The 27,102-nt window shown below is 37.9% G+C and overlaps 1 protein-coding gene across 2 annotated transcripts in view; it reads right to left on the bottom strand.

Moving 5' to 3' along the window:
* Positions 1-315: 315 nt before the first annotated feature.
* The window catches only part of LOC131217040 (alanine--tRNA ligase), a 33,056-nt gene continuing 6,269 nt past the window's right edge, over positions 316-27,102 (bottom strand). The window contains exons 3-23 of one of the 2 annotated variants that reach the window (XM_058211726.1): positions 21,256-21,396; positions 18,694-18,840; positions 18,405-18,557; positions 13,962-14,091; positions 12,207-12,303; positions 11,877-11,997; positions 9,965-10,024; positions 9,360-9,410; positions 9,169-9,264; positions 8,871-8,972; positions 6,733-6,855; positions 5,609-5,752; positions 5,444-5,515; positions 4,970-5,045; positions 4,725-4,867; positions 4,151-4,259; positions 3,740-3,927; positions 2,488-2,577; positions 2,191-2,373; positions 1,666-1,839; positions 316-644 (exon numbers count right to left, since the gene is read on the bottom strand). In XM_058211726.1, coding sequence (XP_058067709.1) covers positions 573-644; positions 1,666-1,839; positions 2,191-2,373; positions 2,488-2,577; positions 3,740-3,927; positions 4,151-4,259; positions 4,725-4,867; positions 4,970-5,045; positions 5,444-5,515; positions 5,609-5,752; positions 6,733-6,855; positions 8,871-8,972; positions 9,169-9,264; positions 9,360-9,410; positions 9,965-10,024; positions 11,877-11,997; positions 12,207-12,303; positions 13,962-14,091; positions 18,405-18,557; positions 18,694-18,840; positions 21,256-21,396 — 2,472 coding nt within the window. In that variant the 3' untranslated portion in view covers positions 316-572. The remainder of the gene's footprint in view (positions 645-1,665; positions 1,840-2,190; positions 2,374-2,487; positions 2,578-3,739; positions 3,928-4,150; positions 4,260-4,724; positions 4,868-4,969; positions 5,046-5,443; positions 5,516-5,608; positions 5,753-6,732; positions 6,856-8,870; positions 8,973-9,168; positions 9,265-9,359; positions 9,411-9,964; positions 10,025-11,876; positions 11,998-12,206; positions 12,304-13,961; positions 14,092-18,404; positions 18,558-18,693; positions 18,841-21,255; positions 21,397-27,102) is intronic. The other variant, XM_058211727.1, reaches the window with a different exon arrangement.

A 27,102-nucleotide genomic window follows, 5' to 3' on the forward strand; every position in this document is an offset into this window, starting at 1 on the left:
CTCATTTGCCAGAACTTGCAGTCCTCGACTTTATACAACAACATACCATTTCTATGTAAAGGGGGGAAGGATATAGGTCTTTCCTCAAAGTGATGGAATAAGGATGCCATCCCACCCGAGGATGCGTGAAGTATACTCAGGTTCATCAGTGTTCCGAAACAAGGGATGGACAATGCCTAATAAGACGTCCTACCCTTTCAGTTTTTGGACTGCAAATTGACGGCTAACAAACACTTGCATATTCAACTCAAGGAATTAAAATTAAAATTTTTTTTTCAAAAGAGGAAAATACCACTCAGCTTTTGCACTGTGAAGGAGAGTTTGAATTTCGAATTTGTTATAACACGGGTCAAATACCATAACAAAATTTCATTTCATGTATGCGCATCTAGTTTTTTTTTTTTTTAACTGTCTCATATTTAACAATACTTTTAAATAACTTCTGTAAATTCACCAAAACAACAAATCGTAATTCCATTCAGTCTCCAATCAGGAGACCAAAACAATGAAGTAAACACCACCAGTGAGGTACTCGAATTGCTTCTGTGGATGGCGACACTCATTATTTGTTATTACCTCAACTTCATAGATGCAAATCTTGTTGCCACATCCATTGCCTCTTGGACCCGTGATGCATCGCTCCCCTACATTTAAAACCATCATACAATTATTATTATTATTTTGAAAGGTAACACTACCAGGTATCGAACCCTGGATCACTCACACACTACAATATCTCCACCAGCTCATCGAATGAGCGGAATGATCCAACCTGAGGGACAAGGGTTGAGAAACACCAAAGGAAATGGGTTTAGAAAGACCATCATACAATTATACGATACATGATTGAGAAACAACTCTTTTTTATCTCAATTGTTTGGTGGGGCCCACCTTTGGGTTTCCCAGTCCATTGTTCTAGTGGGCTCCACCATTCAATGGGGTATTCTGAAATGACTCCTCTGTCAGATGATCCAACTGAAGGGAAATGGAAAGTAGCATACGATCATGATGTGCCGTAAAGGCCATTATGTAAAGGTAATGGTGGCAACCGTTACACGTTACGGGGTCGTAACGGTCGTAACAGCCATTATGGAAAAAAATGACCCATAATTGCCGTTAACAGCACATTACTTCCCCTATAAAGGCCATAATAGCCCCGTAATGGTCTATCACGGGACATATATAGGTTTTTTATACTTTTTAATCAACATTACGGGACAGATACATTTTTTTTCGGGAGTTTTTTCAATAAATAAATAAATAAATAAAGAGAGATTGTAACAGCCGTTACGGGGCCGTAACAACCAGTATGCCCCGTATCATATAGGTAACGGTGGTGGCCATTACAGCCACCGTTACCTTTACAGAACACCTTGCATACGACCAATGTCCGCACTCAAAAGGGCCAATCAAACAGTTGGGAACATCCAACAAGGAAGATTTTGCAGTATCTCCCACCCAACAGGAGAGATTCTGGGGTCACCTCCCATCCACCACTATCGGGCTCACCACGCTAGCAATTTGACCGTAAGAAACTGGGGCCCATGTATGGATTGTTGGTGCAATAAGATGCTACAACCATGATTTTTTTTTTTCCCTTTTTAGTCACAAGTTACTTCACATTTTTCATGAAGGACAGATTTCTAGACAGTTTGAGCTGCTAACCTGGCCCTGAGCAAGACCTGCTTTTCCTCCGCCCTTCCCCTTGAGTGGTTCAACAGCTGCTGTCAACCACTTCGATGCTGCCAGCCCATTCTTTTCTACTTCAGCAGGTACCCCAGCACACACGACGGCCTTGTTTGTGGCCTCATCTGTACTAAACACCATTACTGATATTCCCTGTAAAGCCACTAAAATAATCAGCAAGTTTGTAGTACATACCTGCAAGCATGCAAATAATGCTATATGGATGCATGCAGACATGTATGTGCAAGCACATAAAATCACTGAGTTTATTGTAATACCCATAAACATGCATATGCACATGTACGTGCATGCATGCATGCACATGCTGTACAGCATACACATCTGGTGTGTTTGAGATGTATGTGCACACAAGCACATAAACCAATGAGAAAGTGCACAAGAATGCATATGCATGCACACATGCATATGTACGTACGTAACATATATGCATGTAATGCATGCCGACAAACACGTCTAAGAAACTTGTGCAGGGAAGTTGATTACCTTCTGCTCCAAGACCTTAAGAACTGCTTCACGGATTGCAGTTGCGTCCACACCCACGTCGACATGAGTGATGCAGAACAATTTACCTTCTGAAGACGCAGTCTCTGCAACTTCAACTGCTGCCTTCACTGCTTTCTGAATATTTTCTTCCCCAATCTTCTTTTGTGCCTTTCTAACTTCACCCTGATAATGTATAGTTTATCTTTAGTATAGATCTAATACCACAAGAAATGATTGATTCAACCAGTTGTAAAAGGTGGTGATAAGAAAATGTTGGTGTGGCCCAGCTATACTTACATCCAGTTGGGAGATCTTTGTTCTGAGATCTGCTTTCATAGCTGCTGGAATTGCTGCAGCATCTACACGACTTTTCAGAGAAGCTACTATCTGGCAATGGGGGAAAAAATCAACTTATGTCTGTCTTTTCACAAGAAAAATATTGCGTGAGCTCCATGGAAAGACATGAGAAAGGATTTTGAGTCTGTGTATGGGAGTTGGTATGTTGATTGGCTGGACCCCAACATTTCTGTGATGTGGCTAGAAATAATGGTGGTCTGGGCATCAGGTTGGCACACGTGCAGGAAGAATGTAGTGTTTGTTAGTTCTCAATACTCACTCTCCTTTTCTTTTCTTTTTGACTTTTTTTCCACGCTGATGTGGTCAACCTTCATAATAGGATCAGGTCAACTTTCATATCATGGCACATGAACAGTGGAAGCCTACCTGATGAATGGCCCAGATCCTAAACATGACACAGTTGCAGGAGGGCATGAAATTCTACTCCGGGCTAGCCATCCTCTGTTGTATGCAGAAAATGCTTGTCCGAGGAAAGACAAGGTAAATTTCCTCACCACAAAAGCCAAGAAAGAATAGAAACAACCACAACTGGGCATTTATCATTTAAAGGACATGAAAACATTTCTAGCAATAAGAAGCATGGGCATGCTAATATGTGCCAATGGCCAGTCTTTTGTTTCATGAGAGTGCATGGCTGTTTGTATGAGTTGCTGTATAATTGTACGGCACAGTTATGCATTTATGCATTCTTGGAATGAAGAAATCTATAATTCGTGGGGCATTGGCATGACATGATGCACAGCTCATATTCACACACATGCACCTGCATGGTGCTTGCTGGCTAGGGAGACGTGCATATGCATGTATATGGCAACATGCATATACCTGTCCATGCAGTCTCACTCAGGTAGGCACCACCGGCATGAAGAATCGGACCATCAGTAACTACTTTTGAACTGTCCATTTCTACCGTAGATGTGTGACCTAGCCTGATTTTTGGACAGGTAATCAATACAGTGGGGGGCTACCAGAGCACTGGTTGGCTATATGCTACACATGCCATCATATTGGAGGTGCATATTGGCTTAAAAATGCTCCGACTCGATACATCATATAAATGGTATCCATCCTACTATCCAAGAAATGTAGAATCAAAGCAGTGAGGCGACGATAACTCCTAGTGATGGGTATGATTTCTTAGATTTTTTTATTTTTTTTTTCCTGGAACATAAAAGAAATAGTTAGCCGGTACCTGGGCCAGCAATCTTCCTTCTGCATTATACGCCTCATTTATTTCCCGCTCAAGAGACTGGGCTGTTTCCAATGCCTTGAAAGCACATTCAGTTGTAACGGCTGTTATTCTACGGATGCCCTTAGCAATTCCTTCCTCAGATAAAAGGGCAAATGCTTTGGCTTCTCTTGTATTTGATATATGGGTTCCTGGATATTTCAACAAAATCAGCTTTCAAATGCACTGACAAGAAAATCCTTGAGAAACATAGTGAAAGAGTCTCCTGCTCATAAGATGAGCTGGTGGAGACTGTCTCATGTGTGCAAGTGATCCAGGGTTCAATCCCTGGTAGTGTTACCTTTCAAACAAAAATAAATAATAATAATAATAATAATAATAAACATAGTGAAAGAGTTCCACAATGACATTGACCTCCACAGAGTTCTGTTGAAATTGAAAACCATTCTCTGTTTTCAGGATTAGCCAGGAGGTCCTCCACACTCCGACCAATCGACACAACCCTGACTGGGTCAGGATAGACCTACACAATGCACAAACAGCATAGAGATGAAAAGGGCATCATATGATGCACAATAAAATGAAAGAGTTTTATTGTTCAGTCCAGCAATGGTACAAGTGGCCCAACCTTTCAGTGACATAGGCCATCCATCTGGTGGCCCCAACATGGGATAGGGCATCTTCCTATCAGATGATCCTTTTTCTTTTTTCTTTTTTCGGAAGGCGACAAAGTTTTATTCAAGGAGATCCAATCAGATGATCCTAGCCATCCGGTTGGTGGCTTACAAATGAGCAATCACAAGCAATGGGAATTGTTCAGGCAGGATCATCCAGTGCTTGCATATATTAATAATTTTTTGCTTGCCAAAGAGTGGGCCACAAATGCACAGTTTGCTGGGCCAAGCCTGCTCAATCAAACATTATCATATTTTTCCTCAAAGATAAAGTAATGTCAAACTCACTGCTACAAGAAGAAACAATTGCTTACTTCTCCAAAGACAGCTCGTAAACCAGCTATACGCTTGGCATCAACAAGGCTTGTCTCACTCGCAAACACGTCTAATTCATCTCTAATCTGATCGTTCACAATCGACTCAATTCTTCTCAAATCGTTAGGGTGAATAGGCTTGCCTGTTCAAAGTGCAATGGATTTAAAAAATGACTGTGTATATACTCTGAACGAATTGAATAATAAGAACACACATAATTAATGAAAAATGGAATACAACTTACCATGCGAGAAATCAAATCGTAATTTTTCAGGAAGTACAATGGATCCCTTCTGGTCAACATGATCCCCAAGCACTTCCTGCATCATATTGCAGCGACATTGAGTGAACCAACAGCACAGGCAAATTGGAGCTAGATGATTGCTACTGTTGCCCAACATCCATTTGCGAGTGCCAAACACAAACATCCCGTGTGCCAAAGTGACACCTGTACCAGGTGGCCTGGTGAACTGATTGAGCCACACCCACGTTGAATGTAGACCATTGGCTATACTTTTTAACCATCCATTCTTCTGTACACATGTTGCCACCTGATGAGCGGACTGTCCTTCCTTTTGGCTAGGACATGTTCGCCATAGGGGCTGTCCAATGAACGGTGAATCTCATGTGTGCCACTTTGACACATACGTGGCACTCCTGTTTGGTGCTTTCAGAGGGGCAACTGTAAATAGCATCCATTAAGAATTTGATTGCATACCCTGAGAGCAAAGTTTAGCATGTGGGTGCAAGTATGGTTCGGGGCAATGAGAGTACGCCTGTCATAGTCAACCTGTTCATGGCACCAGCAACTGCAAATGATGACCCACAAATACAAGAGCAGTTAACAAAAGAGAGCAAAATGCTGAAGCAATGAAGGTATTACCTTGCAGATTACTTTATCACCAACAGAAAACTTGCCAGTCTCCCCACCAAAAGAGCCAATGTGGAGTATAAAGCCTCCATAAATTTGGACATTACTGACCTTAAATGATCCAAAGGAGCCTTCAAGAGATCCAGTATCGTAAATCTGAAACCAAATGGAACAAGTCAAACAAGATAGCAGGTATGGCTCTATATTCTGTTCGGACATGTATATGGAATTAGGTGAACCAAAAGAAGATGTACTTATGGTCTTTGTACGGAATATGTGCATTACAAGAATACAACAATGAAGAGCAAGCAGCAATAACCAATGCATCAGTTATCTGCCAGATCTGAAAATCTTTTCTAATGAGAACCTTCATGCAAAGATCCATCAGTAGAAGGTTTTCTCTAGTCTCTCTTTTTCAAAGGAAAAAGGAAAACTGCTGGAGCTTGAATGCCTGATTCTTGATAAGTTAAACTAGTTGGCATCCAAGCATTCACAATAGGATACCAATCACACCTACGCCATGGAATGCATGTCATCGCAAAAATGGTGCACCTTAGTGTCACAAAAATGGCAGCCCAAGTACTTCACAGGAAAAGGGTACTGAAGAGCTTTGAGAAAAGACTAGAAAATTATGATCCAAGCCTTATCGCAACTAATTGGCGTTGACTGGAGAGAAGACTAGAAAATGTCTATGCAATTCTATGATGCTCAAAGCTCTAAAAAATATTAAACTAGAAAAACAGCTTTCAAAAGATGGTAGGGAAAAAAAATTGTAGACGGTGTCCTTCTAAACTAGAATATCTTAAAGCAATTGCAATCCAACTTCTAAAAGCATTAGCATTCTTTGAATTTAATACATGGGTGATAACAGTTTCATGTTTCATCTGTCAATCTGAAGCCTCAGTAAATAGTACAATCCATCAAACCTTTATTCATATCCAACATAGTGGATTAACAAGCTTTCAAAACTTTCTTACAGTCTCGAAGGCTACTGAAAAGATACCAGTGTCTATCATGGAGTACTGAGTAAAATTCAAGATTTCCAGCAGCATGGAACTCAGACCATAAATTCTAGGCTGGTTGATTCAACATGGCGGATAAACTAACAAAGTTGAAAATGTGCCAGCTAACAGTACCTGACCACCTTGTTCAGCATAGAAGCTTGTACTGTCCAACACCACACCGACTTCATCACCGGCGGAGGCCTTCTCTAAGAATTCAGCTCCATTGTATATAGCTTTTACTGAACACTCGTGATCCTGACAAATTGATGTAGAAAATTCACAACAGATACTTAGTGGCCATCATGATATCCCAAATAGAAAAAGAAACCATCCAAATAAACAAGAAATGTTTCATCAAACAGAAAAATAAGTTAGTCTATGAAAAGTACCTTATTGACAAGTGACTGAATCTTGATAAGGAAACATTAATACAAGGATCAGAAGATGGATATTTGAATAGCTTTTGTAGATACAATATCTCTCGTGTCATAAATTGACCGCATACTACAATCTGATGTATACTGTCCTTTCATGAATTTAAAAGAAAACCGAAAGAGTTCTGTTAAGCGCATATACACCCTAATATGAGGCCACATCAGTGTTTTCAGTATCTTGAAATATCACCAACATATCCCACGATATATCTGTTATCCCAGCTGGGCGATACAAAACCCAGCTTTAATATCCATTTTTTCATGGTATTGTGCAATATATCGCATGATATTGCGATATCGTGCGAAATATCCACTCCCCCTTCAGAAATTCTTAATGTATCAGGCATACCAAGTGCAATATCGAAAGGGATAAAAGAAAATCAATGCTGGTTTGTCCGGAAAATCCTCAAATTTTCACAAAAATCGATATTTTTTGCAAAAAAGAAAAGTTCGGAGTACATTGTTAGGTGATTTTGACCAGTCCACTCTAGTTATTTGGAAGAAAATCTTCAAAATTTCTCCGAAATCGCGATCGGAAGCTTCTTGGGGCCGGATTCTAAAAGATGCGTATTTTTTAAGTTTTAATTCAAATTTATTTTTTTTTTCCGTTTTTATATGTCATAATAGTGTTAAATGGTAAGAAATCAATGATTCTTCATATTTTGCATGAAAATTTATGGGTTTGGAGCTTCGATTATGAGATTTGTGGGAGATGTGCCGAGTGGCGGAAAATTGGGGGAAAATCAAAATGTCCATAATTTTTCCCAAATCAGTTGCAATCTTAGTGTTCAAACATATGTATAACATGATCTACACATTCTTGGCAATTTGGAAATTTTTCAGGAAAAAAAAAAGTTTTTAATTAAAAATTGTTGAAAAAACTTTTTTTTTTTTTGAAATGCACAGGTATATTTCAAGTTTTCTATTTCTTTGTTTGCTTTTAAATGTAATGCTTATGTTTCCATACATGTCTTTCTTACATTTATAAATTTTATGAATCGACTTTGAATGTAATTGCATCAGTTTAGTCAGACAGCACATGGATTAGGACCCTATACAGAGGAAACCTATTATGTGTGCTTGTTTTTTTTCTAAATGTGTATTGGTGTCTTTTTTAACAATCCCTCAAGTTACATTAAAAAATTCGACCAATTTCCCAATGTTTCCCCATGTTTCCCAACAACAACGATAAATTATATGATACAATAGATATATCCCATGCTGTAACTAATATGTATTTGTATCCCAAGGGTGCGACATATTACACAATAACAATACGGAAAACATTGGACCACATGTGACCCTAACCTGGCACTTGTGGAGGACATCCAAACCGTGAATCAGGTGGCTTCGGCTGGGCAGATAACCTGGTCAAACAATGTGGCATACATGAATGAAGAATACAGATAGTTCGAAACTTTCTGAAAACCATCTGTTGTTTTCATACATGAAGCCCACTGCACACCTGAAGAGTTGACCAGCTTGATTTTCACACCAGGTCATCAATGCATTGGGACACACCTGATGCACAGCTTGGATTCCCGCCATACATGTCAGGTTGGCACACGGCTATGTTTATGGGCTAATCGATGAAAGAGAAGCAGACAAGTGGCAAGTTTTACCAATCTGCTAACAGTGAAAAAAGCTATTCATTAAGTAAAACTATTAGAAATGATACATGTCTTACTTCCCTCCTTTTTTTTTGTCATTGGGAAAATATGAAAAGACTCTACAACATTTATGATACAATTGTACCAAAGATTCAATGGTAACCCATTTGATAATCTCGAGTGAAAATTCTGAAAACAGAATATGTGGATCAATAAGTATACTGACCCGATACCATTTGAACTTGCTGCTGTCATCAGTTGCAGCCACCCCCCTCTTATGCAGTTCTGAGGTTGCATCAGCATCCATCACTATGGAATCACCAACTTGCTGCCAAGAATTAACATAACCTCAAGATGTTAGACAAAATTGCAGATAAAAAACCAAAAATGCCAACCTATTTGAAAACTCCAAACTGAAGCCAGTACACAAGACCAAAATGAGATGAGTTCCTAGACTTTTTCCTGGCTTCATCCATGACAAGCAGAGAGAGTGAGAGATAATGAAAAGGCTCGGAAGCAGATACCTTATTAGATGCGTTCCTAGACTTTTCCCTGGCTTCATCCATGGCCTTGTTGAAACCTTCCATATCAACTGTCAAACCTTTTTCTGCTGCCATTAGCTGAAAGAGAAGAAAGTGAGGACACACCAAGTTTATATTGTTGCAAGCCTTGCATAAGAAAATTTTGTACAAGGTAAAACCATTAATCCGCATACCTGGGTCAAATCTACAGGGAACCCATAAGTGTCCCACAAAACAAATGCATCCTGCAACAAGAAATTTGCATGCTAAGATACCAAGATATAGAGCACTCATCAACATGTGATTTAAAAGCTTCTCAAATAATAACAGAAAGCAGATAGTCTGAAAACTTTAAAAAATAATTATAACGTACATGTGATATATTAACATTAAAGAAATTTCAATAGGATGAAACAGGGATGCACTGTTTCTTGTATTGCATATCCGAAGTTCTGATACCCATCAGATGATATCCATGAGACCACGTGATGCTACAACCCACAGGTTCATTCAATTATTTTGAAAGAAAATACGGTGTTCTGTGTAAGTTGTCACTGAACTAGACATCCGTACTCACACCAAGAGTAGATAAAACATGTCAATGGCTCACGACAAGACTTCTCATATGTCCTCCATGAATAATGGTTTGTGATCTTAGAATTGTAAGCTGATATAGATCAAAGCTTTTGAACTACGCAAACAAGATAAACTAGTTGATGAAAATCAACTCATGTACCCAACCATACAGTCATAAAATGGAAGAAGAAATAAGGTATAAATAAACAGGAAATGAACTTGCCTGTCCACCGAATATGTTCCCCTGAACCTCCTGAGCAGCCTTCTTGAACTTCTCAATTCCCTGAAGACAGGTCATTGTATGTCATGTTTCTTTTATTATCTAAACAAGCACAAGAGACTGTGTTTCTTCTATGGAAAAGCATACAGAAATAACTGAACATTTCAAATTAGGCAAGTGCTAAAGCCCCTTTTTTTTTCCAGCGAAGATCTTATCAATAGTCATAGTGATAATGTACAAGATTCAGGTAATTGCCTACCAGATTTTAGGAACAAAATTACTCTAATAACTCCATGTAGGTGGGAAAGAGATCCCAGATAGATAAAAGTACCGTTGACAGGCCTCCAACAGTTCTCTAGGGCATCAAACCACTACCAAAGCTAGAAGAATCACTCTTCTCACATATTCCGATCACTTGAAAATACATGTCTATACTATTTGTATGGCCTCGTATTTATAGGTCTCTCTTCAATAACTTTCCTAATCTAACTATTCTACTAATTAGTTTGCTTGGCCAGGCCCACACTACTTGGCCCAAGGCCTTAGCCTGGCATGGGCCTTGTATAGAAGGCCCAACCCAGGGCCTCAGATTTCTAGATGGGCCCTGGCCCAACCCAGCTTCAAGATTAGGCTGGATTTTGAAACTGTTAGGACTTTTTTTTTTTTTTTTTTTTTTTAAAATTTATAAATTTGATTTTTTTTCTTTAAAAAATAAAAATAAAAAAATGTAAACCACTTGGAATCAGTAGAAATAAGGCAGAAATCCAAGAATTTGCATGCTCAATCATGGATTTTAACCTCTAATTTGGGGATTTAGGGAACATGGGGGAAATTACTTGTTTTCATACATGTCTTCTTAGGTTTATAAATGATATGAATTGATTTTGAATATTCACTTCTGTCAGACAGTGGATAGTTTAGGAAATTATACAAAGGAAACCTATTTATGTGCACTTGTTTTTTGTGATATTTCGATTTCCAAGTGAATATTCAAACCACTTTCCCAATGTTTTTTGTGATGTCTATTTTACCATCCCCTAAGGGCCCGTTTGGCCGGTCGGATTGGAAGGGATTGGATGGTATTGCAGGGGATTGGAAGTCAAATCCCGGGATTGGCCTGGCGTGCCAAACAGAGTCGGTGATCTGATCCCAATCCCATGTATCTCAAGACAATCCGCTGACAACACCATCATTACATTTAAATCCCATCCAATCCACCGTAATCGTTCAAATTTGCCTGGGACGTGTTTGGTTCGAGGGATTAGAAGGGATGAGAAGGTTTAATACCGGGATTGGCCGGGCGCGCCAAACAGACTGGATATAGCAATCCAGGGATATATCAATCCCATGGATCTCCAGACAATCCACTGACAACACCATCATTACCTAGAAATCCATGCCATCCACCCTAATACCATTCAATCCCTTCCAATCCACCCGGCCAAACGGGCCCTAAAGTTTCATTGAAAATTAAACCACTTTCCCAATGTTTCCCAAAATTGTGAAAAATTGTGCAATACATCTAGCATTTCTCATGCAATAACTCCCAAGGGTGCGATACATCCGTCAATACCAATATGGAAAACATTGTCTGAAAGAAGCGTAACAATAGAACATTAAACAACAAAGCAGAGGTGCCAGCTAAGGTTTTCCAGATAGCAGAGGATAAAGTGATAGAATTGGTGTTGTCATCCACGCATTTATTGGATGTAATAAAAAGGAGATCGATGCCTCTTGGGAGGTGCCAAGCTCATCATCCCTTCTCTTTCTTGAATTCATCTTTGTATTCTTTTCTGTTTGTTTATAATAAAACTCTCATTACCATGATGATGATGATGATGACAACAAACTTTTCAAAGGCATGACGATGATAATAAATGAACATCATGTTCACTAAAATTATTAAGCAGAGTACCTTAACCAGTGTCTTTCCAAAACTCGTTTCCTCCTCTGCAATGATGTTTCTTATGTTCGCTTCACCTTGCCTCAGCTCTGGAAATGTATCCCCCAACACATTCACAACAACACTTACCAGCCTAGCAACATAATCATCGGAGATAAATTACTTCTAGCAAGTATCATATTAATTAAATTTTAAGTCTTTACTCATCTTTGAGCATTCAAAGAGCAAGTGCCAAATAAACAACATTATGTAGCATCCTAATGAGAAAAGAAATCAAGGAAAAGTAATGTAGCTATCCAATATTTATAGGCTACTGCTTTGAAGCACATTGATCATTCTTACCCACTGAAAAAACCTTCTTCAGCTTTCAGGACTTCTCTTCCATATCGAACAGCACGCCGAAGAATTCGCCGCAGAACATATTCACGACCCTCATTACCTACAGTCAAATAGAACTTCTCAGAACTTCATGCATTTTGTCACTCCAATTAAACAATTACATAATCTAGCAAAACACAGAAAGCATTCATAGTGACAGAGGGGGGGGGGTGGTGGGTGTTGCAAAAAAGACCAATACCTGGTGTGGCCCATTTGAATCACAGGTTAGCCTTAATTATTGGCCCCGGGCCTAATGTTGGATTACCCATCTAATGGCAGGAGTAGATTTCACATACACATCATTGTGACCCCTTAAAAAAAATTTAACGTTGGGACCAGATATTACACATGTACATCATCTCTTACATATGAGCTTTTGATACATTCGTTTAAAATTGCCAGGCCCACCTGAGCCTTGGAATTACCTCAATTTTACCCAAAGTATATGTTTTGATGGGCTTAGTACAATGACCATCTACAATGTTACACATGTACACCATTTTGGGGTACTGAAATGATTTGCTTAATCAAATTCAGGCTTCTATGAATATACTACAAGATTCCAATGCTTTCCTAATACAGGCTACCAAACACAAACTTTGGATTTCAATGCATTCTAAAATACAGGATGCCAGATGCAATTGAGGATTCCAAATGCATTCCAAATACAAGCAACCAAACGAGCCCTTTCGTGAAGGTTTCCCACGTTTGCTAAAGCTAAGAGTGATGAGGAAATCAGTTTTCATTTCCTCTGTTTTCCTCATAAAAGGGCCATTTGCTTCTTCTCCTTTTTGAAAAGTGACTAAATTTTTATTAAAAGCTCGCAAGAAGTGAGACAACAACCAACAAGCCAAACGACTAGAAAGAAAGGCCTTGACGGGACTTCCTTTACATACGATGCCCAATCTGACACCAAAACTTTAACATTTAACAATGACCTCATCCCAACTCTCCCGCTCATTGTGAAAACATCTCCCATTTCTGGACCCCCAGATCACCCAAAGAAAAAACTGCCAAAAGAGTCAGTCTACATACTGCTTTGCCCCCTCTCCCCACTCCTCTCCTGTGCCAAGCCCAAAGCAAACTTCTACTGACTTTGGCATCACCCAAGCAGTATTGAAGAAGGATAGGAAATGGTGCCATACACTGGCAGCAAAATGGCAATGAATAAATAGATGGTCGATGGTCCTCTCTAAAACCAAAAAAATGGAGATTTCTACCCTTTTTGAGAGACAACTCTCACTTTTTTTACTATTGACCATTCCACATTTCATTGAAATCATGAATGCTAAAACAAACAGGTGAGGATTCTTTTCCACAAATTTCATTTTCCATAGTTTTCTTCAGATATAATGTTTTCCTTTATGCATCTACTTTTTGGTTTCCACAAATCCAGACAAGCCCTAACTTTTTTCAAGTATTATTCAAACTAGAGTATAGAGACTACTATAAAAAGTCTTTGGATTGAAATTTTGATTTGTGGGCTCATACTGGTCCCTTGTTGGGTTGATTTCCTCCTCTTTTGCCCATTGGGACTCGTTGCTCCGAACCCGTTTTGCAGAGTATTTCCTTTACTAAATGGTTCTTATTGTCTCTATTTGAATGATCAAAGGATTTTGCTGAACTCGTTGCTATATTTTTCTCTTCTATTTGGTGAATCCTTTTTTTTTGTTAGCTGTTGCAACTTTGTAACTAAGTAGTGACATATGGAAAACTTACCTGGACGAGAACCATCAGCAATGGCGAATGAAAGAGTTCTAATGTGGTCAGCGACAACCCTATAAGCCATGTCAACTTTGTCTACATCATCTACTCCAACTTTCCCAGAGTAAGGTTGGGCCCCTGTTGCCTACCAAAATAAAAAAGAAAGTCAAAAACAATTTACCGAACATCAGATTTCAAAAAACAGAACTTAGAATATACAATTAAGTAATGAATTATATCAACTAATTCATCATAATCATCATCATCTAAGCCTTATCCCAATTAATTGGGGTCGGCTATGTGAATCATGTTCCACCATTCCACTCTATCAAGTCTTTTCTTACTACCTCAATCCATGTACCTTAGGCCCCCTTGCCCTTTTAGAGCCTTCAGTCTTATACCAACTCACACGTTCTAACTAGTGGAGTTCTTCGTCTGCATTGCACATGAACAAATCATCTAAGTCTACTTTCCCTCATCTTATTACCTATCGATACTACTCTTAAGTTTCCTCGAATGCATTCATTTCTAATTTTGTCCTTGTCTTGCCACTCTTCCATCTCAACATCCTCATGTCAGCTACACTCACCCTATGAACATGTTGTTCCTTAACTGCCCAACATTTTGTCCTATAAAGCATGGTTGGTCTTATAGCTATCCTATTAAATTTCCCTTTGGGGCTGTTTGGATACAACAAAAGTATTGGTTATGGTTAAAAAAAGAAAGATTGGAAGTAAAAATAATGGTTTAGTTCTGTACAAATTTTTACCCCTGTTTGCTAACACATGTTAATATGGAATAGTTTTGAACTCTGTTTAAAAAATAATGAGACTATTCTAGAATTGAAATTAAATAAACAAAGTACCATCCATCAGGCATCCACACATCTGATAATTAAAATATGACATCCCATTTTTCGTTGGTTCATGATCCGTCTAAAGTGGGGCCCACTATTTGGAAGGTTTAATTTGAATTACATATTAATCATGTGTTTGGTTAATGATCCATCTGAAGTGCAGCTAACTGATGGTTTAATTTTGAGTTACATATTAATCATGTATTTGGATGGTTTATGATCCATCAGAGCTGGCTCTTTGATCTCGTTGAGTTTGGGTTTGGGCTTTGTACTTTATTTTCTTTTTTCTGCTGTGGTCTTCTTTTTCTCTTTTCTGTGTATAGCTTCTTTTTCTTTTGCCATCGGTACTAATAAATTGCATCATCTTTCAATATATATGTATATATATTTGACTTACACATTTCTCATGTCCAGTGGTGGGTAAGGGTGGCAATGGTCGGGTGGCCCAATGCACCTGACCTAGCTTTGAACCAGACTTGGACCTATTAGCTTGGCCTGCATGCCAAACTTGGGCTTGACATGCATGGCCTGATCAATTTTTCAAGCCAGGCTTGGGCTGGAGTCATTTAAGCTTGACCTGGCCTAGCCAAACCCAGCATCCACAGATCTGATAATTAAAATATGATATCCCAAATTTTTGTTGGTTCATGATCCATCTAAAGTGGGGCCCACTATTTGGATGGTTTAATTTGAATTACATATTAATAATCTGTTTGGTTTATGATCCATCTGACATGCAGCCAACTATTTGGATGGTTTAATTTTGAGTTACATATTAATCATGTATTTGGATGGTTTATGATTCAACTGAGTTGGCTCTTTGATCTAGTTGAGCTTGGGTTTGGGCTGTCTTTTCTTTTCTTTTTCTGCTATAGTTTTCTTTTCCTATTTTCTGTGTACAGTTTCTTTTTCTTTTGCCTTCAGCACTAATAAATTGCATCGTCTTTCAAAAAATAAAAAATTTTGACTTGCACATTTCTCATGTGCAGTGGTGGGTACGGGTGGCAATGGTCGGGTGGCCCAATGAACCTGACTTAGCTTTGAACCAGACTTGGACCTATTAGCTTGGCCCACATGCCGAACTTGGGCTTGACATGCATCGCCTGATCAATTTTTCGAGCCAGGCTTGGGCTCGAGTCAATTTAGCCTGACCTGGCATAGCCAAACCCGGCAAGACCTGACTTCCTATATATGCCTTATATCTCACAAATGTCATTCTAATCCTTGATTAGCAACCTATGCATCTTGAATGTGGACACTAATTTTGTTGATTTTAAGTGTTTCTTGGCAAATGTGTGGCCAGGTGGGAAATAGGGATTTTATCAAATTTTGTGCAATTTTGTGCAGAGCATGGTCTGTTTTTTCTTTTTTTTTTGAAAAGTCACAAGAATTGTATTAAAAGAGAAACCGAAAAAACAGGGAAGAGAGGTAAACATTTTATCAAAATTTGTGCAGAGCATGGTTGAGCCGATGTAAACCAATTCCAGTGCTAGGCATGGGCCGAACTCAAGCATAGAGCCGTAAGTTTCAGGCTGGGCTAGGTCCAGCCTAAACCCGAACTGTTGCCACCTCTAGTTCTATATCTAGGTGAGAAAGAGAGAGAGAGAGAGAGAGAGAGTGGTTAAAAAGAAAACTAATATCAGGAGATTTAAAATATAACCAAATATAACCAAATTTTGAGGGTTTTTTGGTTAAAACCTTGCCACTTTTCATTGCTTAATCAAACATGGCTAAAAAGAGTTAACCGTTTTTTTTTTTGGTTAACTTCACCAATAATTGGTGGGTATCCAAACAGCCCGTTTCAATTTGAGGGGTACATGACGATCGCATAAACTCCAAAAGCACATCTCCATTTCTCCACCCAGCTTGAATTCTATGGGCAACACCCTTCTCAATCTCTCCACTGTCATGAACTATTGACCCAAGGTATCAAAAGTGGTCATTTTGGGAACTTCTTGGTCAGCAATCTTAACTAATTCATCGTTTTTACTCCCATTGTTTTCATTCTTACTATTACTAAAATTATACTCCGGCTACTCTGTTTTAGTCTAACTAATTTTAAATCCTTTAGATTCTTTTTTCTAAGGCACCCCTTCGTAAATCTAGCTTTGTGTATACGCCCTCCCTCATCTTGTCAATCAAAGCTATGTCATCCACAAACAACAACATAAACCATAGGATCTATTCCTGCAAATGCCTCGTTAAAACGTCCATAACCAATACAAAAAAGTATAGGCTCCATGTTGACCCCTGATGCAAGCCAATGGTAATTGGAAAGTCACTTGTCTCTCCACTAAGTACTTACATTTGTTGCCTCTCTGCCATTCATATCCTTAATCATGTTAATATTGTCCTCCTCTCTTTCCCAACTCCAGCCAAATTAACTCTCTAGGGACCCTATCCTATGCTTTCTATGAGTCAATAAAGTCCATGTAGCATCCTTCCTCTCCCTATATTTCTCCACAATTATCTAAGTAGAAAAATAGCTTTACTGGTACACCTCCTAGGCATGAAACCATGCCTTAGTCTTTGCTCAATCACTCTCTCCAAAAGATTTCACAATATGACTCATAAGTTTAATCCCACGATAGTTAGTGCAACTCTGTATGTTTTCCTTATTCTTATAAATAGGTACAGGGATGCTTTTCCTCCATTCATCTGACATTTATTTCAATCAGACAATCTTGTTGAAAAACTTTATAAAAACCAAAATAAACCAGTATTTCCCATACACTTCCAAATCTTTATTGGTATACCATCGCATCCAAGGGCCTTTCCTGTTTTCAACTTTCTCAAAACGTCTTTGAGTTTATGGTTCCTTGTATCCCTATGCTCTCAAAGTGGTCAACAATGTTTTTGAAAATAGCTTTTCCACCTTTCCTTGATCTCATTGTCCTTTACTAGTAACCTCTGGTTATCGCTCTTAATATATCTAATATGATCTGGGTACCTACTCTTCCTCTCTCTCATTTTTACTAGTTTGAAGACATCTTTCTCACCTTCTCGTCCCCAATCTATATTAAAGATCCCCATAAGCCTTACGTTTAGCCTTACTACTTCCTGAGCAATCTTTTTGGCATTTCTATATTGTTAAAAAAAAAATCACTGTTTCTAGCCCCTTTCTAAGCTTTGAAACATAAACTTTTCTCTTGAATAGCTTTTTGGACATTGTCATTCCACCACCAAGTTTCCTTGCATAATTGGCTTTTCCCTTTACATATTCCTAAAACATCTTTTGTCACTTCCTAATGCACTAAGCCATCTCATTCCATATAATATTTACTTCTACCTCAACATTCCACTTCTTCCATTTATTTCTAAATAACATTGTTCTCTCTTTTTAAATTCCACCACCTAGTTTCTTGACAGCTATTCATTTCACTCCTTGCTTTCCATCTCTTAATGTAAACACCCATAACCATTAACCTATGTTGCATAGTCAAATTCTCCTGGTCTAACCTTGCAATCCTTACATATTGATCATTATGTTTTCCTAGGTAGAAAGAAATTTATTTGAATTATATCAACTAATTTAAATATACATTTCCATCACAAAAAGTACATAATTCAAGAAAAAAAAAATCGGTATGTTACTGGCGTACCTGCTGGATAGCATCAAATATGGGCAAGAATACATCAGTGTCATAATTGCTCATTTTCTTTTGAAGAACCGAAGTTAAGCGTTCGAAACCCATTCCTGTGTCAACATGTTTTGCAGGTAAAGGTTTTAAAGAGCCATCACTTTCCCTATTGAACTGCAGGGGAGTAACCAGAGCATATGTTAAAGAGGATCACATAGATAACATACTTCTATCAAGAAAACACAACAGTTACAAAACAGCAAGTCCCACTCATGAAGAAAACTATGAAAACATTATTCAAAATTTATACCTGAATAAACACAAGGTTCCATATCTCAATGCATGTAGGATCGTCATTATTAACCAAAGCAGCAGCATCCCGGTTACCAATCCTATCATAATGGATTTCAGTACAAGGCCCACATGGACCAGTATCACCCATCTCCCAGAAGTTGTCCTGCTCAGAGTTTTAAAAAGAAAAAGAAAACACAACAAAAGGATTAATGGGGATTTCACCATTGCAAGAAGATACCACAACAACAAGATTATATAAGTTCAAAACAGCAACTGTGAAACAAATGAAAGAACACTATGAAGGAAAAAAAATTTAAAAAAAAAAAATTTCTTTTTTAAAAAAAGAGCTTATCCTGCAGCATAACTGCATGAGATAGAGAGAACACATACTAATTATACTTAATGAGAGCAATGGAGGATAGTAATTTTTCTTTTTCTTCTTGGGCTGTAATTTTTGTGTTATATCAGCGCTTTCTTCTAACAAAATCCTGTTACCTTACAAAAAAATATATTCCATCACTGTTGTTTCAGTTCTGAAAAATTGCCCTCCAATATTATGGTTTTTGTATCCAGAAATCATCGTGAAGCAACACTTCCATCCATTTCTTTTAAAAAACAAAACAAAAAAAAAAAAGCCCCATAATCTTAGGAAAACTATTGTGAGTCCCAATCTTTACATACTTCTGTATATTCACAAACTCTCTCTGATTTTTTGAATGGTCACCTAAATTCTATAAATAGCAAAGGTTGATTCAGATGACCTCAGTCTCAATTCTATTCCTATCATAATGGATTTCAGTACAAGGGCCACATGGACCAGTATCACCCATCTCCCAGAAGCTGTCCTGCTCAGAGTTTTAAAAAGAAAAAGAGAACACAACAAAATTATTAATCGGGCTTTCACCATTGCAAGAAGATACCACAGCAACAAGATTATATAAGTTCCAAACAACAACTGTGAAACAAATGAAAGAGAACTATGAAAACAAAAAAAAAAGCTTATCCTGCAGCATAACTGCATGAGATAAAGAGAACAGATACTAATTATTATACTTAATGAGTGCAATGGTGGATTTTAATTTTTCTTTTTCTTCTTGGGCTGTAATTTTTGCACCATCTCAGCACTTTCTTCTAACAAAATCCCATTACCTTCCAAAAATAATATTCCATCACTGTTGCTTCAGTTGTGAAAAAATTGTCCTCCAATATCATGGTTTTGTTTATCAAGCAATCATCATGAAGGCAACACCTCTGTCCTCTTGTTTAGAAAAATAAGCTCCAAAATCTTAGGAAAACTATTGTGAGTCCCAACCTTGATGCAATACGAACTTCTGTATTTCACAAACGATCTCTCTGAGTTTTTGAATGGTCACCTAAATTTCATAGATAGCAAAGGTTGCTTCAGATGACCTCAATCTTAATTCTATCCCAAGTGCTCACACACCTCTGTCCTTTACTACTCCCACACCTCTCTCCTTTTCTTCAGAAAAATAAGCTCCATAATCTTAGGAATACTATTGTTAGTTGGAACCTTGATGCAACATGTACTACTGTATTTTCACAACCAATCTCTCTGATTTTTTTTAATGGTCGCCTAAATATAGCAAAGGTTGCTTCGGATGACCTCAATATTGATTTTATCCTTAGTACTCCTGTCTCCCACACAGCCATTTCAACATAAACATTCATGCAACCTTCATCCTCTTCCCATGTTGCTTCCTAGTTGCTCAACGCTCCACCCGTGTAGCATAACTGGTCAAATAACCATCCTATGAATTGTTCCCTTCAATTTCATCAGCAGTGCAGTGATCAAGCAGGCACTCCGCAAACACAACTTCAACTGCCCAGCTCTAATTTTCTTGGAAACAACTTAATTGATCAATCCATCCTTTTCACTATAAAACCAAAGTAGCCAAACACGTCACCTTTAGGAATCTCTTAGCCATCGATTTTAACATAAGCCTCATCTATTAATCATTCATCCCAAAGTAGCATTTCAGATATTGTATTGGTTCTACTAATTTTAAACCCCTAGAGCCTTCAAATGTCATTTTTTTCAATGGTTCACGTAGTTCGTATAGCGGGGGAAAAAACATTAGAGCAAAAAACGGTAGAAGAAATGACAGTTAAAATATCAAGAGGTGACAGCTAAAATATCTACAAAGTTTTTGTCTTCTTCTTTCTTAAAAAAACCTTCCAAACAAAATAAAGTGTAGAGCTGCATGGCAAACCAGGGTGTGGAAGAGACAAATAGGGTAGAATTAAAAAGTTGAAAGTGAACATCATTTATCTTTAGTCTGAGATGTGGTTATATTCTTCTTTTTTTCCATTAAAATCTGAGATGTGGTCTCAGTGTTAATATCAATGATGAAAATGTAAAATACATGGCAACATACCATTGAGACCTGCAAAGTAACCTAAAACCTGTGAGACTTACTCAAACCCAATGGTATCACGGTATAAGGAGGCCATTGTCAAAACTTACAATGATATAAAGGGTGAGTTTAAAATATCAGCATTGGTGAGACAACCCATACACTTAAAAAGTATGTACCATGAGTAGTTTAACATCACTTACTTTACAACCAAAAGGCAGCACACGTTCCGCAGGCAAATATTTCAGCCATATGTCCCTCGCTTCATTATCAGCAGCAAGGCCAGACTTCTCATCACCCCCAAAGTAGGTGGCATAAAAGCGGTCAGCAGGTAGTTTATAAACCTGAAATTGGTGGGCAAAAATTCAATAACTGGAGCAAGCACTTCATCTGATTTCTTTCAAAAAGTAATTGTCCAAGAATCATAAACCTAAGTGGCATCCAAAAGAAAACAGAAATTGAAGTTCAACAAGCAGTGATGTACAATCATGTAGAAATAAAAATTGAAATTCTTTTTTTCCAACCGCATCAAGTAATTTTCTTGCCAAAGAATGGCTCATCTCTCTTTCTTATCATATTATACGTTATTTTCCTCTGTAAAAAATTGCAATTTACCTATTTAATATTCATGATTTTAATTGACAAATCGTCATTATGAACATAATTATCAAATGAGTTCCTTTTTTTTTCTGAGAGAGAGAGATTATCAAATGAGTTCCTTTTTGCTCCAGTTCATCAAATCACACTCAACTCTTGTGTTTCAATCTCTAAAATAGGCCTACATCTACTAGAAAATAACTTCCTACCCTCTAAACAATGTTTTCTGTATCAGTATCAACAAATGTATCGCACCCTTGGGGTATGGAAACATATCGATCATCAATGGGAAATATCAGATGTATCACATAATGTTTCACTATTTTTGGGAAACATTGGAAAATTGGTCGAATTTTTCAATTAAAGTTCAGGAGATTTTAAAAATAAAATAAAAAAAAATAAATAAACAAATCATTAAACACTTCCAAATTAAAAAAATCACAAAAAAGTGCACATAACAAGTGTCCTTCACATAGAGTCCTAAACTATGCATTGTCTAACGGAAGTGATGCAACTACATTCAAAATTAATTCATATAATTCATTAATCATAGAAGATATGTATGAAAACACAATCAATTAATTTTTTTTTAAAGGCACATATGACATGCAAAGAATTGAAATTAAAATGTGTAATAATGTCTCATAATAATTATAAAAAATAAAAAAAAAAATTATTAAAAAAAAAAGAAGAAGAAGAAGAAGAAAACTAGATTTATTTCATCGTCCAGATGAGATTGGTGGACATTTATTAGATAGTTAAGAATGAAAAATATACAATAGTCCTATGTTAACAAACAAGTGTCCATGAATCAAACGTCAGGATCGTTCAAACAATATAATTTTGGGATTATGACTTATTAGACAATGGATTCCACAATTTAATTGATTTAATTTGAGTTAATATATGACATGTGTAAAATTTCACAATGCATGCACATCAGTGTCATGCGTGTGAATATCATACACATTGGGAAAGTTGGTGAGCAAGGAATAATTGTTCAAGTGGATCCCACAAAGACATTTATGCGAAATCCACGCTAACCACCAAGTGCGTGACCTCGTGTTAGGCCTAGGGCCCAAAAATCAACCCTATATGTGGTTCAAGTGGACAACATAATTGGAAACAATGTATAGGGTAATGCTCACCCTCCAAACTTTTCCTTGGTGTGGCACACCTAAATAACATTTTGAGCCTGATTTTTGGACCCCCATGCCTAAATTTCGTAGTGCCATTTAATGATTCAAGTGGATTTTATATAATCATCACAAAGGCCCCTAAAAAAATCAAGAGTGGACGTCTCTCTGCAAATTGTTTCCTTCAATGCGGCCCGCCTGAATCACAAGTCAACTTGATTTTTTGGCCTTGGGCCTAATGTGAGAGTGCACATCAAATGGTCAAAGTGGATCTCACATACACATCAAGCTGGGCCCCATAAAAATTCAAGGGGCCCATATTTTTTCTTATAAATATATTACCTTCTAAACAGTAGGCAAAGGGGTGCCCACCCTTAATTTTTTTTATGGGACCCACCATGATGGGATGTGTGAAATCCACTCTGATCATTGAATGTATAATCTCACGTTAGGCCCAAGGCCAAAAAATAATGTTGATCTATGATTCAAGTGGGCCACACCAAAGGAAACAATTTGAAGAAATAGCACCCTTAATTTTTACAGGGCTCACCATGATGATTATACAAACTCATTGTCAAAATTCTACGATTTAAGATTTACAATTTGAGCCGAATCTTAAGCAAAATGGTTTGAAGCCCACCTTGAATCCCCTTTTATATAAATCCTGCGATTTTATGATTTGAATCCTATAGGCAACAATTTACAATTCAAATCCCAATTTGCGATTCAAATTATGCTTGTTCTCTTCTGTTTGATTTTCACTTGGCTTTCATTTTATATATTTAAATTATTGGGGGCTTTAAGAATTGTTTAGAAAAGGTAAATTATTTTACTGTGTTCTTTATAAGAGAGTAAATGATATATATTCTATTCAACATCACATCATGGAGCTTTTATTTATAATTTCTTACTTTTTAACTAGTCAAAACCATGGTGTGTCGTAAAGGCCGTTACGGGGCCGTAAAAGCCATTACATAAAGGTAATGGTGGCAACCGTTACACGTTATGGGGTCGTAAAGGTCGTAACGGCCGTTACGAATAAAATGACCCATAAAGGCTGTAAGCCCCCCTAACAGCCCGTTACGTCCCCCGTAAAGGCTGTAATGGCCCCGTAACAGCCCATTACGGGGCCGATATAGGTTTTCGAGTTTTTTTCAATAGAAAAAAAAAAAGAAAAAAAGAAAAGAAAAAAGAGACCGTAACAGCCGTTATGGGGGCCGTAACGGCTGTTACAGCCCATATGTAAAGGTAACAATGGTGGCCGTTACAGCCACCATTAGTGCTATGGAATACCTTGGTTGAAACTCCAACTTGATCTATGGATGGTTATGATCATATTGACTTATCTATATTGTGGAATAATGGTTAGAAACCAAAATTTTATTTATTTTTTGTTGGTCTACATGATCAAATGCCGCTTTTCCAACGTGATTCTACATTCACGAAGGTGACACGAATATAAATTATTAAAGAATCCTTATATTAAATTATTAAAGAATCCTAATATATTTTTTCAGGAAAGTTTCTTGAAAGACAAATAATAACAATAAGGAAAGATAAGAATTCTTTAACACGATCATAACATGGTATTACTTGGTGCATATTGACAGTGAAAGGATTATTGATTATTTTTTAATTTATTTATATTTTCATATTTTTCAATTTTTTCAAGAAAATCTTTTTAAAAAATCTTACGAGTTACGATATGATTTTTTATTCAGTACCAAACATCCCCTAATACGATTTGCAATAAATAAGATAACAATTTTGACATCATTGACTCAACAATTAAAGTACACAACAAAATTAGGTATGAGGCCCAAAAATCAGGCCCAACCATGATTCAGGTGGGCCACACCAAGGGAAAGAGTTTGGAGGGTGAGCGTTACTTGTACACTGTTTCCAATCGTGTGGTCCACCTGAAACATAGATAGGGCTGATGTTTGGGCTTTGGACCTAAGATGGGGTGACACACATGGTGTTGGGGTGGATTTAACATAAATATCATGATGGGGCCGACCTTTTAAATACCATGGATGAACAACGTGTCACCTTGGCAGGTGATTGCGCACATCCGCAAGGAATAGTCTCGCCTTAAAGGGGCAGGGACACTCAGTCGTCATTTTTTTTAAAAACGCGTCGCCTTAGCTTTTCATTTTGAAAAGACTAGGTTGCAGGAAGAGAGGAAGAGAGAGAGAGAGAGAGTAGAAGGGGAAGAAGATGAAGGAGAGAGAGGAAGGAGAGACCGAGAGAGACGTGTGATTGTATCGATGCAGCAGTGAGGGATTATTCTTCTCTCCACCAGGAAGATCCTCTATCGCCTCTTGTGTTCATAGTGGTTTCAAAAACTCTAAGCAGGATGCTCAGTAGAGGGCAATCAGTGGGTTTGTTTGAGCGTTTGAAGGTTCAGGGTGTTGCAAGTCCCTTGTCCCATAAGCAATTTGTAGATGGTACACTTGTTTTTTGGTGACACTAACGAGGATAAGGTGGACAACTTGCACAAGATTTTTTGGTGCTTTGTACTTGTTTCCAGTCTAAAGGTTAACCTCTTGAAAAGTGAACTATTGGGGATTAATCTAATGGAGGGGGAAGCCTCCACTCATGCAGGGGTGCTAGGATGCCAGGTAGGGTCATTCCCTTCTATACACTTGGGCCTTCAATTGATTATCGAAAAATCGGCAAATCATCTCTAGGATGTAGTTATTGAGAAAATGGAGAGGAAACTTTCCCATTGAAAAGGTAAATTGCTCTCCTCAGGAGGAAAAATCACTCTTATCAAATCTGCCCTTTCGAATCTATCCCTATATTTTATGTCTCTCTTCTGCTGCCTGAAATCAGTTCTCTTGAGGATTGACAAACTTCGCAAAGATTTTCTTTTGCAAGGGGTTGCCAAGCAAAGCAAATACCATCTTTTTTTTTCTTTTTTTTTTCTTTTTTGAAAAGTAACAAGATAATTATATTAAGAAAAAAGGATTACAAAAGAGGGACTTGACCCACTGAGAAAACAGGCCAAGACACCTAAGAAAACGAAAACAGATTACATTCGCTGATATGAAGAACAATGGAGGCCCACTCCACAATAAGAAAGTGGACTATTTTCACTAAATACCATCTTCTCAATGCAGACATTACAATGAGGCTAGAGCCAGTATTAAAGTGTTGGAGGAGGTTAATTTGGTGTTGGTGGGAAAATGGGTGTGGAGATTTGGGGTGGAGGAGAGTTTGTGGAGAAAGGTTATTGCGGGAAAGTATGATGCCTCTAGCTTAGGTAGATGGACAAAGGAGTCCTTGATGTGCAAGGACTCTTTTTGCTGAAAACACATTGCTTGAATGGCTGAACAAGTTCTCCCTGCGAGAGGAATCTCTTTGGGCAGCAGGGTCAACATGAATTTCTAGGATGACATTAGGATAGGGGATTCATCCCTTAGATCTCAATTCCCTCGCCTTGCGAAGCTATATGCCCAAACCAAGCGATCTATGTCATTGATTGCTACATCAGCCAAGATAAGGGTGGAATGCGGCTTCCCCCATTCCAGCATAATATGTCCAATGATGAAATTGAGGAGCTAGTGAGGTTATTCTCCTTGTTGCAAGGTATCTTCCCTGCCCGAATGCTAGGGACGAGCCATTTTAGTTCGGGGATAAGTCAGGTGGCTATTCAGTGCACTCCTTTCTTGAGGTGTTCCGAGAGTCGGATAATGCAGTTAGATGCTCATACACAAGTTTTATTTGAACGACGAAGGGGATGGCCTTCGATGGCCTGTGGGACATAGTAGGATCTTAACTATAGACAATCTCCGAAAGAGAGGGATGGTGCTGCCAAATGTCTGCCTATTGGGCATGTCGAATGAGGAATCAGTTGAGCATCCTTTTTCTTCATTGTCCCTTTGCAAAAGGTGTTTGGGGTGGCTTTCAACATGTCTTGGGTAATGTCGAACTCTTTGGAGGATTTTTTTCTTGTCTTGTCTTGTCTTGTCTTGTCGTGTGTGTGGCTTATTTGTGGTGTTCTGGTTTGAGAGGAATGAAACATGTTTTCAGGATGAGGACAGCCTATGGGATCTGCTGTTAGAAAGACGCTTTTGCTTTTTAGGGAATGGGGTTCCTAACCAAGAGGGTGAGCCGTATTGTATTTTATTTTTCTGCTTTTGTTTTTGTCTGTTTTCTGTTGTGCCTCTTGGTGTTTTTAATAAATGTTCAATTTCTCAAAAAGAAAAAAGTTCAAAAAAAGATTACAATCGCTAGCATTCAAAAACATGTTATATCGAAAAGACATAATACTGATATACATAAGACATAAGACAATCAATGAAAAACATC

The sequence above is a fragment of the Magnolia sinica genome, chromosome 10 (genome assembly GCF_029962835.1).
Source record: "Magnolia sinica isolate HGM2019 chromosome 10, MsV1, whole genome shotgun sequence".
NCBI classification, from domain to species: Eukaryota; Viridiplantae; Streptophyta; class Magnoliopsida; order Magnoliales; family Magnoliaceae; genus Magnolia; species Magnolia sinica.